The 18,098-nt window shown below is 40.9% G+C and overlaps 1 protein-coding gene across 1 annotated transcript; it reads left to right on the plus strand.

Moving 5' to 3' along the window:
* The first annotated feature begins 3,485 nt into the window (after positions 1-3,485).
* Positions 3,486-17,252, plus strand: PRSS35 (serine protease 35). The gene is made up of 2 exons (XM_045498909.1): positions 3,486-4,091; positions 14,425-17,252. Exons 1-2 carry the CDS (start codon positions 4,081-4,083, stop codon positions 15,683-15,685), a joined length of 1,272 nt encoding a protein of 423 aa, XP_045354865.1. The 5' UTR covers positions 3,486-4,080; the 3' UTR covers positions 15,686-17,252.
* Positions 17,253-18,098: the final 846 nt, after the last annotated feature.

Consider the following 18,098-nt stretch of genomic DNA (forward strand, 5'->3'; position numbering starts at 1 on the left):
AAACAAGAAAAATCCCAAATACAAAATCTAACAGCACACCTAAAGGAAATAGAAGCAGAACAGCAAAGACAGCCTAAACCCAGCAGAAGAAGAGAAATAATAAAGATCAGAGCAGAAATAAACAATATAGAGTCTAAAAAAACTGTAGAGCAGATCAACGAAACCAAGAGTTGGTTTTTTGAAAAAATAAACAAAATTGACAAACCTCTAGCCGGGCTTCTCAACAAGAAAAGGGAGATGACCCAAATAGATAAAATCATGAATGAAAATGGAATTATTACAACCAATCCCTCAGAGATACAAACAATTATCAGGGAATACTATGAAAAATTATATGCCAACAAACTGGACAACCTGGAAGAAATGGACAAATTCCTGAACACCCACACTCTTCCAAAACTCAATCAGGAGGAAATAGAAAGCTTGAACAGACCCATAACCAGCGAAGAAATTGAATCGGTTATCAAAAATCTCCCAACAAATAAGAGTCCAGGACCAGATGGCTTCCCAGGGGAGTTCTACCAGACGTTTAAAGCAGAGATAATACCTATCCTTCTCAAGCTATTCCAAGAAATAGAAAGGGAAGGAAAACTTCCAGACTCATTCTATGAAGCCAGTATTACTTTGATTCCTAAACCAGACAGAGACCCAGTAATAAAAGAGAACTCCAGGCCAATATCCCTGATGAATATGGATGCAAAAATTCTCAATAAGATACTAGCAAATCGAATTCAACAGCATATAAAAAGAATTATTCACCATGATCAAGTGGGATTCATTCCTGGGATGCAGGGCTGGTTCAACATTCGCAAATCAATCAACGTGATACATCACATTAACAAAAGAAAAGAGAAGAACCATATGATCCTGTCAATCGATGCAGAAAAGGCCTTTGACAAAATCCAGCACCCTTTCTTAATAAAAACCCTTGAGAAAGTCGGGATAGAAGGAACATACTTAAAGATCATAAAAGCCATTTATGAAAAGCCCACAGCTAACATCATCCTCAGTGGGGAAAAACTGAGAGCTTTTTCCCTGAGATCAGGAACACGACAGGGATGCCCACTCTCACCGCTGTTGTTTAACATAGTGCTGGAAGTTCTAGCATCAGCACTCAGACAATAAAAGGAAATCAAAGGCATCAAAATTGGCAAAGATGAAGTCAAGCTTTCGCTTTTTGCAGATGACATGATATTATACATGGAAAATCCGACAGACTCCACCAAAAGTCTGCTAGAATTGATACATGAATTCAGCAAAGTTGCAGGATACAAAATCAATGTACAGAAATCAGTTGCATTCTTATACACTAACAATGAAGCAACAGAAAGACAAATAAAGAAACTGATCCCATTCACAATTGCACCAAGAAGCATAAAATACCTAGGAATAAATCTAACCAAAGATGTAAAGGATCTGTAGGCTGAAAAGTATAGAAAGCTGATGAAGGAAATTGAAGAAGATTTAAAGAAATGGAAAGAAATTCCCTGCTCATGGATTGGAAAAATAAATATTGTCAAAATGTCAATACTACCCAAAGCTATCTACACCTTCAATGCAATCCCAATCAAAATTGCACCAGCATTCTTCTCGAAACTAGAACAAGCAATCCTAAAATTCATATGGAACCACAAAAGGCCCCGAATACCCAAAGGAATTTTGAAGAAGAAGACCAAAGCAGGAGGCATCACAATCCCAGACTTTAGCCTCTACTACAAAGCTGTCATCATCAAGACAGCATGGTATTGGCACAAAAACAGACACATAGACCAATGGAATAGAATAGAAACCCCAGAACTAGACCCACAAACGTACGGCCAACTCATCTTTGACAAAGCAGGAAAGAACATCCAATGGAAAAAAGACAGTCTCTTTAACAAATGGTGCTGGGAGAACTGGACAGCAACATGCAGAAGATTGAAACTAGACCACTTTCTCACACCATTCACAAAAATAAACTCAAAATGGATAAAGGACATGAATGTGAGACAGGAAACCATCAAAACCTTAGAGGAGAAAGCAGGAAAAGACCTCTCTGACCTCAGCCATAGCAATCTCTTACTCGACACATCCCCAAAGGCAAGGGAATTAAAAGCAAAAGTGAATTACTGGGACCTTATGAAGATAAAAACTTCTGCACAGCAAAGGAAACAACCAACAAAACTAAAAGGCAACCAACGGAATGGGAAAAGATATTTGCAAATGACATATCGGACAAAGGGCTAGTATCCAGAATCTATAAAGAGCTCACCAAACTCCACACCCGAAAAACAAATAACCCAGTGAAGAAATGGGGAGAAAACATGAATAGACACTTTTCTAAAGAAGACATCCGGATGGCCAACAGGCACATGAAAAGATGTTCAGCGTCGCTCCTTATCAGGGAAATACAAATCAAAACCACACTCAGGTATCACCTCACGCCAGTCAGAGTGGCCAAAATGAACAAATCAGGAGACTATAGATGCTGGAGAGGATGTGGAGAAACGGGAACCCTCTTGCACTGTTGGTGGGAATGCAAATTGGTGCAGCCGCTCTGGAAAGCAGTGTGGAGGTTCCTCAGAAAATTAAAAATAGACCTACCCTATGACCCAGCAATAGCACTGCTAGGAATTTATCCAAGGGATACAGGAGTACTGATGCATAGGGGCACTTGTACCCCAATGTTCATAGCAGCACTCTCAACAATAGCCAAATTATGGAAAGAGCCTAAATGTCCATCAACTGATGAATGGATAAAGAAATTGTGGTTTATATACACAATGGAATACTACGTGGCAATGAGAAAAAATGAAATATGGCCTTTTGTAGCAACGTGGATGGAACTGGAGAGTGTGATGCTAAGTGAAATAAGCCATACAGAGAAAGACAGATACCATATGGTTTCAGTCTTATGTGGATCCTGAGAAACTTAACAGGAACCCATGGGGGAGGGGGAGGAAAAAAGAAAAAGAAAAAAAAAGAAAAAAAAAAAAAAGAGGTTATAGTGGGAGAGAGCCAAAGCATAAGAGACTGTTAAAAACTGAGAACAAACTGAGGGTTGATGGGGGGTGGGAGGGAGGAGAGGGTGGGTGATGGGTATTGAGGAGGGCACCTTTTGGGATGAGCACTGGGTGTTGTATGGAAACCAATTTGACAATAAATTTCATATATTAAAAAAAAAAAAAAAAAAAAAAGAGAAAGCGGGAAAGGGCGAGTTTAGCATGCTGGTAGGACCGAGGTGGGCAAGAACCACAAACTCAGAAAATAGGAAAGGCCAGCTAGCCTGGAGACAGACGGAAACTGACGCTCTCCCCCTGGCGGCGGCACAGGACACTCAGAGGGACCCCTCGGCCCAGCCCAGGGGTGGGCGCCTGCGGGAACTTGAGTAGTTACAGAGGCCGCGCTCACCCTGGGCGCAGGAGCCAAACCGAACTGCCCCGTGGCGGGATACGTCCCAGGAAGCGAAGTCCCCAATAGAGAAGGCTTGGGCTGGGGTTGGGGAAACAGCTCTGGTTCGTCTAGATGGCTGGGGTCTAGAAGGCGAGCTGGGCAAGTGAGATTTGATGAACAACTCCCACGCACCTCCATCAGCCCTCCCCCCAACTTTAAAGTCTCTTCTTGAGGCTATGCAAGGGATGCACACTGTCACGCGGACAGACATCTCTTGTGAATGGACTCAGGAATTCTTCGTGGTGCTGCATTATTTCACTCTGGGGACAGAGATGCTGGGGTGAGAGGTTGCCCCGTCTGCTCTGCACCTCCAGGGAACCCCACCCCCCACCCACACACACCTCCTTGGGCCCAGCGTCCGGGTTCCTTCCCCTCCCTCCTTCCCTCTTTCTCCTCTTGCCCACCTCCTCCCCCTCTTCGCCTCCCCCCGCGTCGGCCGGGCGTCATCGCCCCCTTTCCCCTCCCATCTCCAGTCCGACGCGCAGCTCAGCTCTGTCCTCCTCCGCAGTCTCCGCCACGAGCCGCTGGTGGTGCTGGCGGGTCCGCGAGGCTCGTGGCAGCAGCCCCCGCCCGCCCTCGCCAGCGCTGGGACCGCCTCGGGGGCCTTTGAGTCGAGCTGGGCAGCGTCCCGGGCACCGGGCACCGAATATGCTTCGCAGGTAAGGACGGAGCCCCCCACGGACAGGGAAAAACCCTAGAATCTGCAAGTTTCTCCGAGAAAGGCAGACCCACCCGAGGAGAGCTTCTTTGAGGGGCTCTAAGGATATGGATCAAACTTAGCACTTTAAGTCCTCAAAGAAACTACTGTCTCAATAGGCAACTCTGTGTGCCGGCCTCTGCACAGTTCAATATTAACAGTAACAGTGTTTGCATTGGACTATAAACGGAATTCTTTCTGCTTAAGCAGTACCAGAAGGGACCCTCTTTATTTTTATGATTATTAACAGATGCCATTGAAAAAGGTGTAAAACCATTCTTGGAAAGTCTACTCTGGTTGAAAGCCTCTTTGGCAGGGTTACTATGAAAGCTAGGAACCTCTGTCTCTCTAGCTCATCAACTTGGCTGCACAGGTCAGCAAAAGGAGCAGTGAAAAACATTTTTCAAATGAGAAGGTGAAATGAAATGGAAAAGTCTTGTACTTGTTTTAAAATACCAAAAAAAGGGGAGGGGGCGTGTAGATAGACAAAGCAAGATTGACAGAATACTGGTAATTATTGAAGCAGGGTGATGGGCACATGGGTTACACTTTTTTCTCCGCCTGCTTATACTTTCCCTCTACTTTTGTGTAGTTGGGAAATGTTCTCCAATAATAAAGTTTTTTTGCAAAGTTGTAGAAACACTCCCACCTGCTTCCTTTGACCTTTTTACCCTGTCATTGATTTGAAAAGAAGCTGCTTGCCCTATGTAGGTATTTCCCCTCTTTTTTTAACCCTTCTCACTTCTGAAATTAATTCTCATTTTATCCCAGGGCATTTGTCTCTACAGAGGATTATAAAAGTCATATTTTGCTGCTTGGAGAATTATGCCTAGAATCTGGATTTTAATTTAGAAGAGAGAATGTACACATTCCAGCCAAATAAGACATCTAGGCTGGAAAGCAGTGGCCAAGTATGTGGAATTTTATTTTATTAGGAAATCTTAGAGGAGCCCCTTTAGTACAAGAAGAGGCGGGGCATGGATACTCTGCCCACTTTTCTTCCAGACAACCTGGAAACCTGTAGACTCTTAATCTTTTTCATGTTTTTTAAATGTGAGATTGTTTAGCTCAGTGCTTGGCACATAGTATGTGCTCATTATATGTTCAAATAAACAACTGCTAATGTGAGTTAATTTTCCCTATTGAGTAAAGTATTTATCTTTCTCTGCCCAGTGCTCAAATATCCGAGGCAAGCATACTGCATTTTAACAGTAGGATCAGGCTTGGAATTTTGGAGGCTGAGTTAACTTTGCAGATGAGAAATCGGAGAGGAGAGGTTAGGAAACAGCAAAATCAAATTAGTGGTGTAAAAGTTATTTTAGAACTTTGCTTAACCCCATTTTCCTTTCAAAGCTTCAAATAGGTTAAACTGATACATGATTAGCCAAAAGGATTGTGATCGTAAGAGGCTTCGAAGACTGATGAGTAACGAACCTGGTACATTTACATATATTCTTTGGTCTCAAAGGCCAACTTGCAAGATAAAAAATAAGTCAGGAGCCATATGCCGTGCACTTCCTATGTCATTGTATGGGAGAGCCAGCAGAGTGTTCGTTTGGGGCTCCCAAAAGTGCCATGCACCCTAAAGTTGATTTACACACCGCATATCCATTACATGAATCAAAACGTACATCTCCTGGAAAAATAGCTAAAAAACAAAGGGGGTTTTTATTTTTTTTTTTTATTGTGATGAGAAACAGAAGTTGTGGGTTACTGTAAAATAGTCAACTGTGTAACTTTACCATCTTCCTTTCCCTCAAGTACTGCCAAATTTTTAAAGCAGACATTACTTTGTCTCCATTCCTGAAGCTAAACTTGAAAATAGTGCTATGGTATGATATTTTGAATAGAAATTGGCATTTTGTCAATGAACTTCTTGCCATTTCTTCGCAGCATTGAGTCAGTGGAGAGCTTACCCTTTGGTAATGGATTATAAAGTATTTGATAAACATATGTGAAATATTTGGCAAGTTGAAGCTTTTTCTTTGGGTTGAAATGACTTGCAGCACATTTCGGGGACTCTTCAGCCGTGCTGTAGGTCACAGTGGAAGTGTGCTGGCACGACCATGGTTTTTGGAAAACCACCTGCCAGAAAATTGTCTGGCTGTAGACAGCATCATCAGCCCTCAGTTCATCAGGATTGGCTCTGTGGCCTGTAGGTGGGTTTTCTAAATGTGATAAATTCCATATGTGACAACCATTTAGTATATTATTAGCCAGTTGGACTTATCCCCCTGCTGAATCCTACGTGCTTTTAACATAAGTTCTGTATCATAGCTCAGTGAATGTAAACAATTTAAACTCAGGGCTTTAGCTTCACCATCAGCAGGCTAGTTCTGCCATCTAGTGGTGGAAGTATGGACAGCAGGCCAGGGACCAGCAATAGAAGCTTCTCTAAGATCACCGATGAGTAAGTTACTTGTGTTTCTCATTTGTGGTTTAATCTGAGACTTCAGAGCTGAAAGGTATCTTAGAAGTGTTCTACTCCAGCTCTGTAAATCAGGAGGATTACGGCAGAGATTCTTAAACAAGGAAAGAAACTTTGAAATGATGCATAACCTAGTAAGCACCCAGCATGCCTTTGTTGAATAAACAAATTTCTCCACCCTGTTCCAGTTCTTGTCTCTCTTTAGCGACGTTGCTCCACGCCACCATAAAGTTTTAATAGGATCTTCTGTTTTTAGTTCTCAAACTGCATGACTGTATGATTTTCCATGAAATGAAAATCTCCGTTTATGTCCTAGTCTCTGGACCAAACTTTCTTTCCCACTTTCTACCACTCCCTACTGTTCTTTCTTTCTAAACATCCAGAGTAGACAGTTGTAAAAACTAGACTCTTATCTTTACTGCTGCTATAAAAATTATCAAAAATTTAGAGACTTAAAACAACAACACATTACCTTACAGTTCTGGAGGCCAGACGCCTAAAGAGGGTCAGCAGGGTTGCATTCCTCCTGGGAATTCGAGGAGAGAATTTGTTTCCTCACCCTTTCTGGGTTCTAGAGGCCGCCCACATTCCTTAGCTTGCAGGCCTGCAACATTCCGACCTCCGCCTCGCCTCCTCAGCTCCTCATCAAGCTTCACCCTTCTTCATATAAGGATCCCGGTGATGAATGGGTCTCACCTGGAGAATCCCAGCTAATCTCCTCATGTCGAAATCCTTCACCAAATCACATCTGCAGTCTTCTTGACCATGTCAGAAACATATCCACGGCTTCTGGGGATTCAGATATGGCATTTTGGGGAGCCATTATTTGGCATACCAGTGAGGTGCCCGACAGATGGAGATGTATGAAATCCCTTATAAATATCTACCTATGTTTTGACTCCTATTGTTTGATGTTAATAGTAGTAATTGCTGTCATTTGTGAGTGCTTGCTGTGCTCTGGGCACGACGCTTATATACATCATATTAGTTTCTCACAAAACTACTGTAAAATTTTATTCGTGTTTTAACCACTGTAGGAAATAATGTTGGGAGAGGTTAACCTTCACAGAATCATACTGCCAGGAAGTCACAAATATACTCAAGTCGGTTTGCCCTCAAAGCCCACTGCCTCCATAATTGTTGAAACACCTGTGTTCTTGCTGTCCACCGTGCTTCCATCGCTAACACGGTTACTTTCTCATCACTGTGATCCCATACACTTTGTAACTTAGTTTTTTTTAATGTTTATTTACTTTTGAGAGAGAGAGAGAGAGAGAGAGAGGGAGGGAGGGAGGCATGAGCGGGGGAGGGGCAGAGAGAGGGAGACACAGAATCCGAAGCAGGCTCCAGGCTCTGAGCTGTCAGCACCAGCCTGACGCTGGGCTCAAATTCACAGATGGAGAGATCATGACCTGAGCTGAAGTCAGACACCCAACCGACTGAGCCACCCAGGAGCCCCATGTTGTAACTTAAATGTGGCCTCCATTCCGTGTTCCAGTCAGGGAGTGACATTAGGTGAGGGCCTCCAGGAGGCAAGGAATTAGACTTTACAGAATCCCCATTCTCCCCTGCATCTCTCCCAGTTGGTGAAAGTGACTGTCAAAGTTTTTAAACGTGATCTCCCCAAGGTGACCTGTGTCACGCCCTCTGCACACCTGCTTGTTCTCCCCGGTAATACCCTTCCCCTCCTGCCGTGGTCTTTTGCCCAAACCAGCACTACTCTCTGCAGTTATTGAGAGCATCTGGGCCGGGCCCCAGTGACTCCCTGTTGTGTGTCAATCTTCACACCTGTTGTGTGTCAGTCTTCCACTGGGTAGGTGGGGGTGAAAGTAGGGGAGGAGAGAAGACGGACATGCGCATTTTCGCGTGTATGTAGTGTGTAAATGTAGGCAGTGCTGTTGGGAGGGGCAGGTGGTTGGAATCATGGATGGCTAAATACGGCACAGGCATGTTGTAAAAAAGTGGGTATGTGATCATTTCTGTGTCCTAGCACACACATTAGGTCGAAATTGGTGTTGGCCCTCCAAGGTCATTGATCTGAGCAGTGCCTGACCCACACTACCCCTTGAAAATGTTTGACAGGTTAATGCAAAATTATGTTCCCTGGCAGTGTGGTATACACTTGAGTTTGGACAACTATGTCACCAGTGTCACCATACATAGCAAGGGGCCGATGCAAACACAGTCCTGAGTAAGTGAGAATCTCTTACCTGGTGAGGGAAAGTAACTTGGTGCAGATTCTTGACGGTAAGTCAGCATCCTTATTTTCACAGGCAGGAAAAATATTTCATGTGAAATATTTAATATAGTGACCAGTCATCTAATCTTTCATTAATCCACCTACCTACTTAAGCTAAACTATACACTTCTCCAGGTAAACAAAACAAAACAAAACAACAGAAGAGAAACTGAATCCTAGAATATAACTATGTCATGCCATAGTAAAATTCTATACATTATAGATAGACTCGCTCAAAAGGTTAGGTTTTTATTTCACCGTAAACTGCTCCCTTGTAGTAATTATTTTGACATTGACCCTGTTTCTTTTTAAGCTGAGGGCCTGATGCCATTCTAGAATTCCTAATGTAGATCCAGGCTATAAATAAGACACAGGAAATGCAATTCGAGTGTTCTGTGGCTGGGTAATGTTTAATCACACTTAAGTTTAATAGCTCTGAGAAAAATATATTACAAAGCCACAGATATTCACAGACATGAGTAATTAGGAAAGCATTCATGTGGGAAGTCTCTAAAATGTAGCTGTCCTTGAACAAAAAACATAGCAAACAAAACAAAGAAAAGGGGAGTTTGAGAGTGTGTCTGAAACTCTTCTGAAATAAAAAAAAAAAAAATATATATATATATATATATTTGTTTAGTTTTAGAAAAGTAGGGGTGTTATAGCTATGGCTTATGTAATAAACTATTTTAAAGTGATAGTCATTCAGCCATTAGAGTAATAATTATAAAAGAACCTATTATTGACTGCTTTACTGTGCTCTGGGCTTACAGATCATTCTTTGGATATACCATCTTGTTTAATCCCCAAGATTACATTATGAGGGAGAGATTACTGTTCTCCCCACTTTGCAAATGAGGACGCTGAAACTGAGCATACTGAACTGCCCAAATTCATATGTCTAATACGTGGTCAAGATGAGACTCAGCCCAAGTGTTCTTACTCCCTGGTCTATACACATAACCACTCCGCTGGACGGATGCTCCAGGATTCCAAATACGTTAGCTATCACACGTCTAAGAAAGCATAAGCAAACAGAGGGTGATAGTAAGTTCTCCCTCGAGTTTCATGTGGTCATTGCTATTAATCTGGACCAAGAACAAGTGTGAAGTAATATCTACTCCATTGGTGAGAATTTATCTACAAAGCCTGATTCTTGCTCCTCCCCTGATTCCCTTCCACTCCGTTTGTCTCCATGATCCAACCCATAATCTACTGTGTGTACACTGACTCATGGTGGAGAGTCAAGGCTGCAACCTCACTTTTGCTAACCAGAACTGGTATTTGAAGCCCCAAATCCAAGGCATCTGGAAAGTGACAGTGAAGGTCACAGTTATAATGGGAAACAGGAAAAAGGAGGAGGAGGAGGGAAGACACTGGACATTAAAGCTTCCAAAATGTTATGGCTGCCCCACCAGTTGGGACTGTGTCTCTTTAGATCAACGAGTTGGTGCTTTTTGGATGATGGGCACATGTGGATGTGTTGTCCACTGAACCATGGATTGCTCTATCAGTAAGAGCTATCATTTACCTTACACTGACACTTTACCACAAGGCAAACTTAGATTTTCCAAAAGAAAGTGTCCTTAAACATTTGTCCAATTTTAAATTACAGGCCAAATTGGACAGGCTAACTGAATTCGTGTCCTCTTATTACTGTGATTCTGAGGTTGTATTTCAAGGCTCTGCCCTTCCCATGCCCAAGGATAGATGTGGGCATAGCTTTTATTCCTGCGGTGCACTGTAGCAGGGCTCCCTCAAAGGGCACCAGACAGGGCTGGCAAATCCATGCTGTCTTATAATTTGTAGCATCAGATGTTGGAAGCATTGCTTACAAGCCTACTGAATTTTTTTTTTTTTAATTGAAGTAGAGTTGACACACAATGTTACATTAGTTTCTGGTGTACAACATAGTGATCTGACAACTCCATAGGTGATGCTCACCCGAAGTGTAGCTACCATGGGTCACCATACAGCACTATTATGATACCATTGACTATATTCCCTAAGCTGCCCCTTTTATTCCGTAACTGGAAGCCTGTGCCTCCCATTCCCCTTTACCCATTTTGCTCTTTTGCTCCCCAACTAGCCCACTGAATTTGGATATTTTCGGATGTATTATTAAATCACTTATATAAAAGAATATCTTTTCTTTATTAATGGCTGAACCATTTGATATTGGCAATGGCTGACATAGTAAAAGAGCGAAGTCAAGAATAAAGTTGTTCACAAAGATGAAGTGGAGGTCACTTGAAACTTGGTTAAGCAATCATCCCTGGGAAAGCTGCCTTCTGGGGTATGGCTCAAGATGCTGCCCCAGGGCCTTTACCGCTGCAGTGGTTCTCAAACTGTACTATCTGAATCTCCTGGAGGGCTGGTCAAAACATGGATAGCTGGGAACCCCATCCCCTACCCCCCCACCCCACCCCCTTTCGGATTCTGGAGAATTTTGGAAAGTAGCTCTGGGTTGGACCCTGAGAATTAGCATTTTTAACAAGATCCCAGGTGATGCTGCTGCTGGTCTGGGACTGAAATCTGGGCATGCCTCGATATGACAGAGTTTATTTTGCCATACACAAGTGTGGAATTTTATTAACAAACCAATAACATTCTTTTGAGTTGTTCATGTTTCATTTTGAGTTTGAAGGCAGGAAAAATACCAATGTCCCAGCTCAAAGCAGTCAGGCAGGAGGCGTTCCCTCTTCCTCACAGGAGGGTCAACCTTTTTTGTTCTATACAGACCTTCAACTGATTGGATGAGACCCACCCACATTCAGAAGGGAAGTCTGCTTTTCTCAGTCTACCAATTTGAATGCTACTCTCTTCCAGAAACACCTTCACGGATGCACCCAGAATAATGTTTGACCAAACATCTGGGTACCCTAGTACCAACTAGTCAAGTTGACACATAAAAGTTGCCATTACATGGGGCTTTCTTAAAAGTCTGCCTAGAGAATTATGGCACAAGGTGCATGTTTTGTTTGGTAAAGAATAGATGAACTTCTATATTTGAGCTTACTACTCTAGTTCAATGATCTGTGTAGCAAAAGATCATCTTGTCAATTATCATTTAATATATTTGCATTCTGCCTTTCTAATCCCTAACTAGCTTTAGTTGTAAGACAAGATTAAATAGCAGTGAAAAGAAAAAAAACAAAAATAAACCTAACTGGACTGGAGAAACAATATCATGGTACCATGACTTAGATGTCTTCTGTTTTGCCTAGGAATGCCTTTCACACATTTTTACTCCTTGGATCATTAGTATCAACTGTTAAAATGTACAGAGTGATTCTTCGTATTTCTCAACATGGATATTTGACGTTCTGTCTTTGGTGTATTCTTATATTAAGTTCACAATGGACAGCTTTTGTCATTAAGGACTAAATGAAAAAAAAACCCAATTTTTAAAAATTATTTTTCCCACACTAAAAAATTTCCTTGATTGAAATTTTGCTAAGAATCAAGTAGATAATATCAAATACACACACAGTTTTCTAAATGTTTATTTATTTTGAGAGGAGAGAGAGCACATGCACATGCATGTATGTGCGTGTGCAAATGGGGGAGGGGCAGAGAAAGAGGGAGACAAAAAATCCCAAGCAGGCTCCATGCTCAACACAGAGTGCTACATGGGGCTCAGTCTCACAAACCATTAGATCATGACCTGAGCCAAAATCAAGAGTTGGGCGTTTAACCAACTGAGCCACCCAGGTGCCCCTACATACATTTTTAAAATAGTCTATTTTGCTCTGTTGTTAGGCCTAGAGGCAGCAAATAGGTCTCTGATTTTAGCATTTTTTTAAAAGGCAAAGGCGTAATTTTTCATCATGGGAACTACCCACTTAAACATGATTTCAAGGCCTCAATAGGGTTACTGAGTTGTCAGCCCTTTTCACTCCAACTGAATTAAATAAAATTGACAAAATGAAATACTCATTGTGAAAATTATAGCAAAAGAAAATACTAACTGGCTCAACAAAATAATTACCAATATAATTACTGCTTTGTATAAAGTGACATTTGCCATGTGGATGATTAGAAAATATTGTGACTGAGTGTGGAGTTTTTCTGAACAATGTCCGTTATTGATTTTTTGATGATGCCCATCACTCTGTACAGAAGAATGCCCTCTCTCCAAAATAAACTGCAAGCTATTTAGCAAACAAAACAGCCTAATATTAACCTGAATTATCATTACTCAGCAGTCAAGTATGGGCAGATAAAAAACTGAAATTGCAAAACTTGAATGTAATTTTGCTGATACCAAATCATGGTATTCTAAATTTGCTTAATGTGTTCAAATATATGATGAAACAAATGAATTATGTCATGTTTCACTGAATATATCACGCTTAAACAGTAAAATGGCTCATGTAGTATGCATTTCTGTTCTATCAAAAGAATGTTATTAGTGTGTTAACAAACTTCTCTACTTACGTATGGCAAAATGAACTCTCATGTCAAGAGATGCCCATATTCAACCCTGGCTCAGAGACAATTTTTGCTTCTCATGGCAGTGCACAGGATCTCATAATGTGCCCTGGGTTGTGGGCCATTCCTAATATTTCTCATTAGTTTCTTTTCCATGAAAAAAAATAAAATAAAGCTCATCAGAAAGCACTGAGGGTAAAGGTATTGTAGGAATAATCTAACCTTGAATCATCTGGTTTTCTATAAAATGAATAGCATACGGTGAGCCTTGGTATTTTAACGATTAGTTAAAATACACTTGGAGCATAGGTCACGAATAATAGTGACCTCGAAGTTCAAAATTGCTGCTGTAAAGAATGCCACCACTGTCTCCTACCCACACAAATCAAAAGTGACAAACATCAATTTGATGAAATAGATTTACATACCAGTGATGAAACTAATGATAAAAGGGACTATAGTTAATCAGGATCATGTTCCCCCAAGTGGCAAATTCAGAACCACAGCCTTAAATTCTTACAACTAATTTTAATACACAGTAAGCTTCTACTGTGAAGCATTTTTGTACGTTGCTTTGCTTAGATGGTAGTTCCAAGCACAGCTTTTTAAAAAAACGCATGGCACATTGCACCATCAGTGAGCTTGGTCAGCAAACCATGGTTTAAGGAGATTCAGTGTATTCCAATGAACATTGTTTGAGCTCTGTGCTAGGCATTTATACTCTAGAGATGAGGAATTTATGATCCTTGCTCTTAAAGAGCAAAGTGCAGGGGGAAGAGCATGACATCTGCTGCTATCTTTATTTCTAAGTCATCTGGAAATAATGTTGTAGGAGACCTAGGGAGGGAGAGTGTGGCTCAGGCAATAAGGGGCCACAGTTTGTCACCCCATCTTACCGTCCCATGCATTGGGCTGTCTGGGAGGTAGAGGCAGAGATGGCAGGTGGGGGTGGGGGAAGGTGGGTTAGGCCTGGTGGAAGGAAGGTAGGGTGAAATACAGTTTACTAATTTTGGAAGTTTGTGTGCACCTTCTTAGCAGGGTGTTTATCTAATCTCAGCAAAATTGAAGTACCGTGAAAATAAGGACTATTTGGTGGTGATGGTACATTTAAGACTCAAGGCCTAAATGAAATGATAAGTAACATATTTAAAAAGAGAACCTTATAAAGTGTCACTTTCTCTTTATATTTTTAAGGACAAAAGAGAAGAACAAAATGGAAAACGTGCTATTTTGTTGGATATTTTTCACCCTCGGGTGGACCCTCACTGATGGATCTGAAATGGAACAGGATTTTATGTGGCACTTGAGAAAAATACCCCGGGTTGTCAGTGAAAGGACTTTCCGTCTCACCAGCCCCACCTTCAAGGCAGATACTAAGATGGTGCTAGATAGAGTGTGTGGCATTGAATGCCAGAAAGAACTCCCAGCTCCCAGTCTTTCTGATCTGGAAGACTCTCTTTCCTATGAGACTGTCTTTGAGAATGGCACCAGAACCCTGACCAGAGTGAAAGTCCAAGATGTGGTCCTTGAGCCAACTCAGAATATCACCACAAAAGGAGCACTGGTGAGGAGGAGAAGGCAGGTTTATGGCACAGACAGCAGGTTCAGCATCTTGGACAAAAGGTTCTTAACCAATTTCCCTTTCAATACAGCTGTGAAGCTCTCCACAGGCTGCAGTGGCATCCTCATTTCCCCCAGCCACGTTCTAACAGCGGCCCACTGTGTGCATGATGGAAAGGACTACATCAAAGGGAGTAAAAAGCTAAGGGTAGGGTTGTTGAAGATGAGAAATAAGGGTGGTGGCAAGAAACGTAGGGGTTCTAAGAGGAGCAGGAGAGAGGCGAATGGTGGTGACAAGAGAGAAGGTACCAAGGTGAATCTGGAGAGAGACAAGGCTGGAAGAAGAAGAAGAAAGGAATCTGGTCGGGGCCAGAGAGTTGCTGAGGGGAAGCCCTCCTTCCAATGGACCCGGGTCAAGAATACCCATATCCCCAAAGGCTGGGCTAGAGGAGGGAGAGGGGAAGCCGCTTTGGACTATGACTATGCTCTTCTGGAATTGAAGCGCCCTCATAAAAAGAAATATATGGAACTAGGAATCAGTCCAACCATCAAGAAGCTGCCTGGAGGAATGATCCACTTCTCAGGATTTGATCGTGATAGGGCAGATCAATTAGTCTACCGGTTTTGTAGTGTGTCTGATGAATCCAATGATCTCCTCTATCAATACTGTGATGCTGAGTCGGGATCCACTGGTTCTGGGGTCTATCTTCGTCTGAAAGAACCAGACAAAAAGAACTGGAAACGCAAAATCATTGCGGTCTATTCAGGCCACCAGTGGGTGGATGTCCACGGCGTTCAGAAGGACTACAATGTGGCGGTGCGCATCACTCCCCTCAAGTATGCCCAGATTTGCCTCTGGATTCATGGAGATAATGCCAACTGTACTTATGGCTGATGGAAATCTGAAACGAGTCAATGGATTACCTAAATCGCGGAGCAAACCAGTTATTATGGTAGCAAGATCACTTCATAGGTTATGCCCGAACTTGAACCCTATCAATAACAATTCAACATTTTTATAAATTTACCTTTTCAAAATTAGAAGCTTTTCATATGTTTAAAAAATACTTAGGTACAAATACTGAAACTAGACGGGCACCTCAATGTCAAGTATATATTCTTCTTTTACATAGTGATAAGTGTCATTTGTGGGAACTCTTGTTTCTCTCTGCCTTCCTAAAATTAGTCACTCTTTAAAAGTTCAAACTGGTATTATACATAGTATGATTTTTCAGTGGACTTATTCTCAGGGTCCTACTCTAACAAGAATCTAATAGGGTGCTGGTTGCATATTAAATGTGAAACTGCATATACAGACATAGACAGTGTCAGGGCAGAGACGATAACTTAACAATAGTTTGTACTACTTGGAGATGGACCCATTCAGTTCCTGCCCTCTGTGTTTATATTATGCTTTCTGTTGGGTCTGAGAAACTTTGGTTTAGATTTTTTTTTTTTTTAAGAATTACAAGGTACAGCAAACTTTATAAGCAAACCTATCAACTGTTTCACTGCTTTAAAAAATATCAGTTGAAGTGTTTATTATTTAAAAATAAGAGACATACTTTGTTCTATGAAATAAATCTAGTTGAAAAAATAGGGAAGCTGAGACATTTTAAGATCTCAAGTTTTTATTTAATACTCAAAGCATAGACTATTCATGAATGCAGAGGGAAGACAGTTAAAAAGTTACAAATGATCATGTATTGAAAGCCTCATCATTTTATGCTATAGTTTTCTGTGTATGAGGTGTTAGAGTTTTAGGACAAGGAATTTTATTTAGTCTTTTTCAATAGAGAATCTTTTTCCATTGACATGACAGATCTCAGCTTTCCTAATAGAGCCATACACATATTATTTTGGCTATTTCTCTGCCTAATAATTTTAGATATATCCCTAAAAATGAATATAATTTACAAATACAATTTTTAAAAGGAGGTTATGATTATTTTCATTAGGGACCAAGGCTGTATACTCCTTCCGGCCACCATGGCCGCCTGAGCAGACAGAATCCAATGACTGCCTTCAGGCACAACACAGAGTAGTTACATATTTCTTGAATGAGCAGATATTTTGCTGAATCGTTGTAAAAGGGGGTTAGTTCAGGCCATTATGTTGAAAGGGTTGTAGTGATTTGCTGTTGAGCACACCATAAAATTCGGGAATGGCAGGCCTAATTTCTGGTCTGCTATTTTTGGCAGTTTCTACGGCACACATTCCTTTTTCTCATGACTCACCTAAGTCATTGATTCTGCTGGAGTCAAAATTTATTTTACCTATTATTTTTTTAAGAGAATGGGCAGTTATACCCTTGATTAGTATGTGAAAGAATATTGGATTAGGTTATGATAAAAGGTGATTTTATGAATGTTGTCCAAAATACCTGGAATTTAATACGAGTATACATACTTTTATGGTGTGAATCTGTTTAAAAATCATTCAATAAAAATTTAAAAAATTAATCAATCATAACTCTTATTGTATCTGTATATATGTATATGCAGGGTTTCAGGAAATATTAAATTGTGTCATTTATTTAAAAAAAAGATTTTATTTAATTCTGAATGCATGTCACCAAGCAGGATTTTATCCTTGGTGCCAGTGGAATAGGGCTATTGACTCAAAAGTTTTGATGAAATCTTTTTTGGGGAAACATCCATATGATCACTGCAATGGAAAGTGTTCCAACGTGATTTTTGCACACTTAGGTGTTTGCAAACACACAATCTTCATCTTTGATTCTTAGGAAATACTTCTTGGGATTTGATTCAGTTCAGAGTAATTCAGGGTGCTTGGTATCAATCGTTTAGAGCTTAAGCTTAAATTCTGAATACATATAATTTCCCTAAGATCACTATACGTTTCAAAACTGTAAAATTTAGCTTATTTTATTTGCATAAATGTATTTTGTTCTCTCCTCTTCTGTTTTCCAAGTGAATCATGAGTCTTATATGACCTATTTAGGACCACTAAAGTATACTACATTACTCAGAAGGTTGTAATGCACATACTTTCCCTGTCATGCTTATCAGGCTTGAAATAGAAAATTAAATCGAATTCACTTGGCTGAAGAAATACATTCATGCACACATATGATGTCTGCTGTGTGCAAAGGACTATAGTGACCTTCTGCTTGAAGAAACTTATCAACGATTGAGCTCAAATAACTACAGTATTTACAAAACAAATGAAATTGAAAATCGTGAGGTTTTTTTTCTTTACCCAAATAATGTATTTCATTTTATTTGTTTTTTTCTTGCTCAAATGGATGAGTGTGTGGGCAGAAGAGACATTTCTCTTTTTTCCTT

The sequence above is a fragment of the Leopardus geoffroyi genome, chromosome B2, assembly GCF_018350155.1.
Source record: "Leopardus geoffroyi isolate Oge1 chromosome B2, O.geoffroyi_Oge1_pat1.0, whole genome shotgun sequence".
Classification (NCBI taxonomy): Eukaryota; Metazoa; Chordata; class Mammalia; order Carnivora; family Felidae; genus Leopardus; species Leopardus geoffroyi.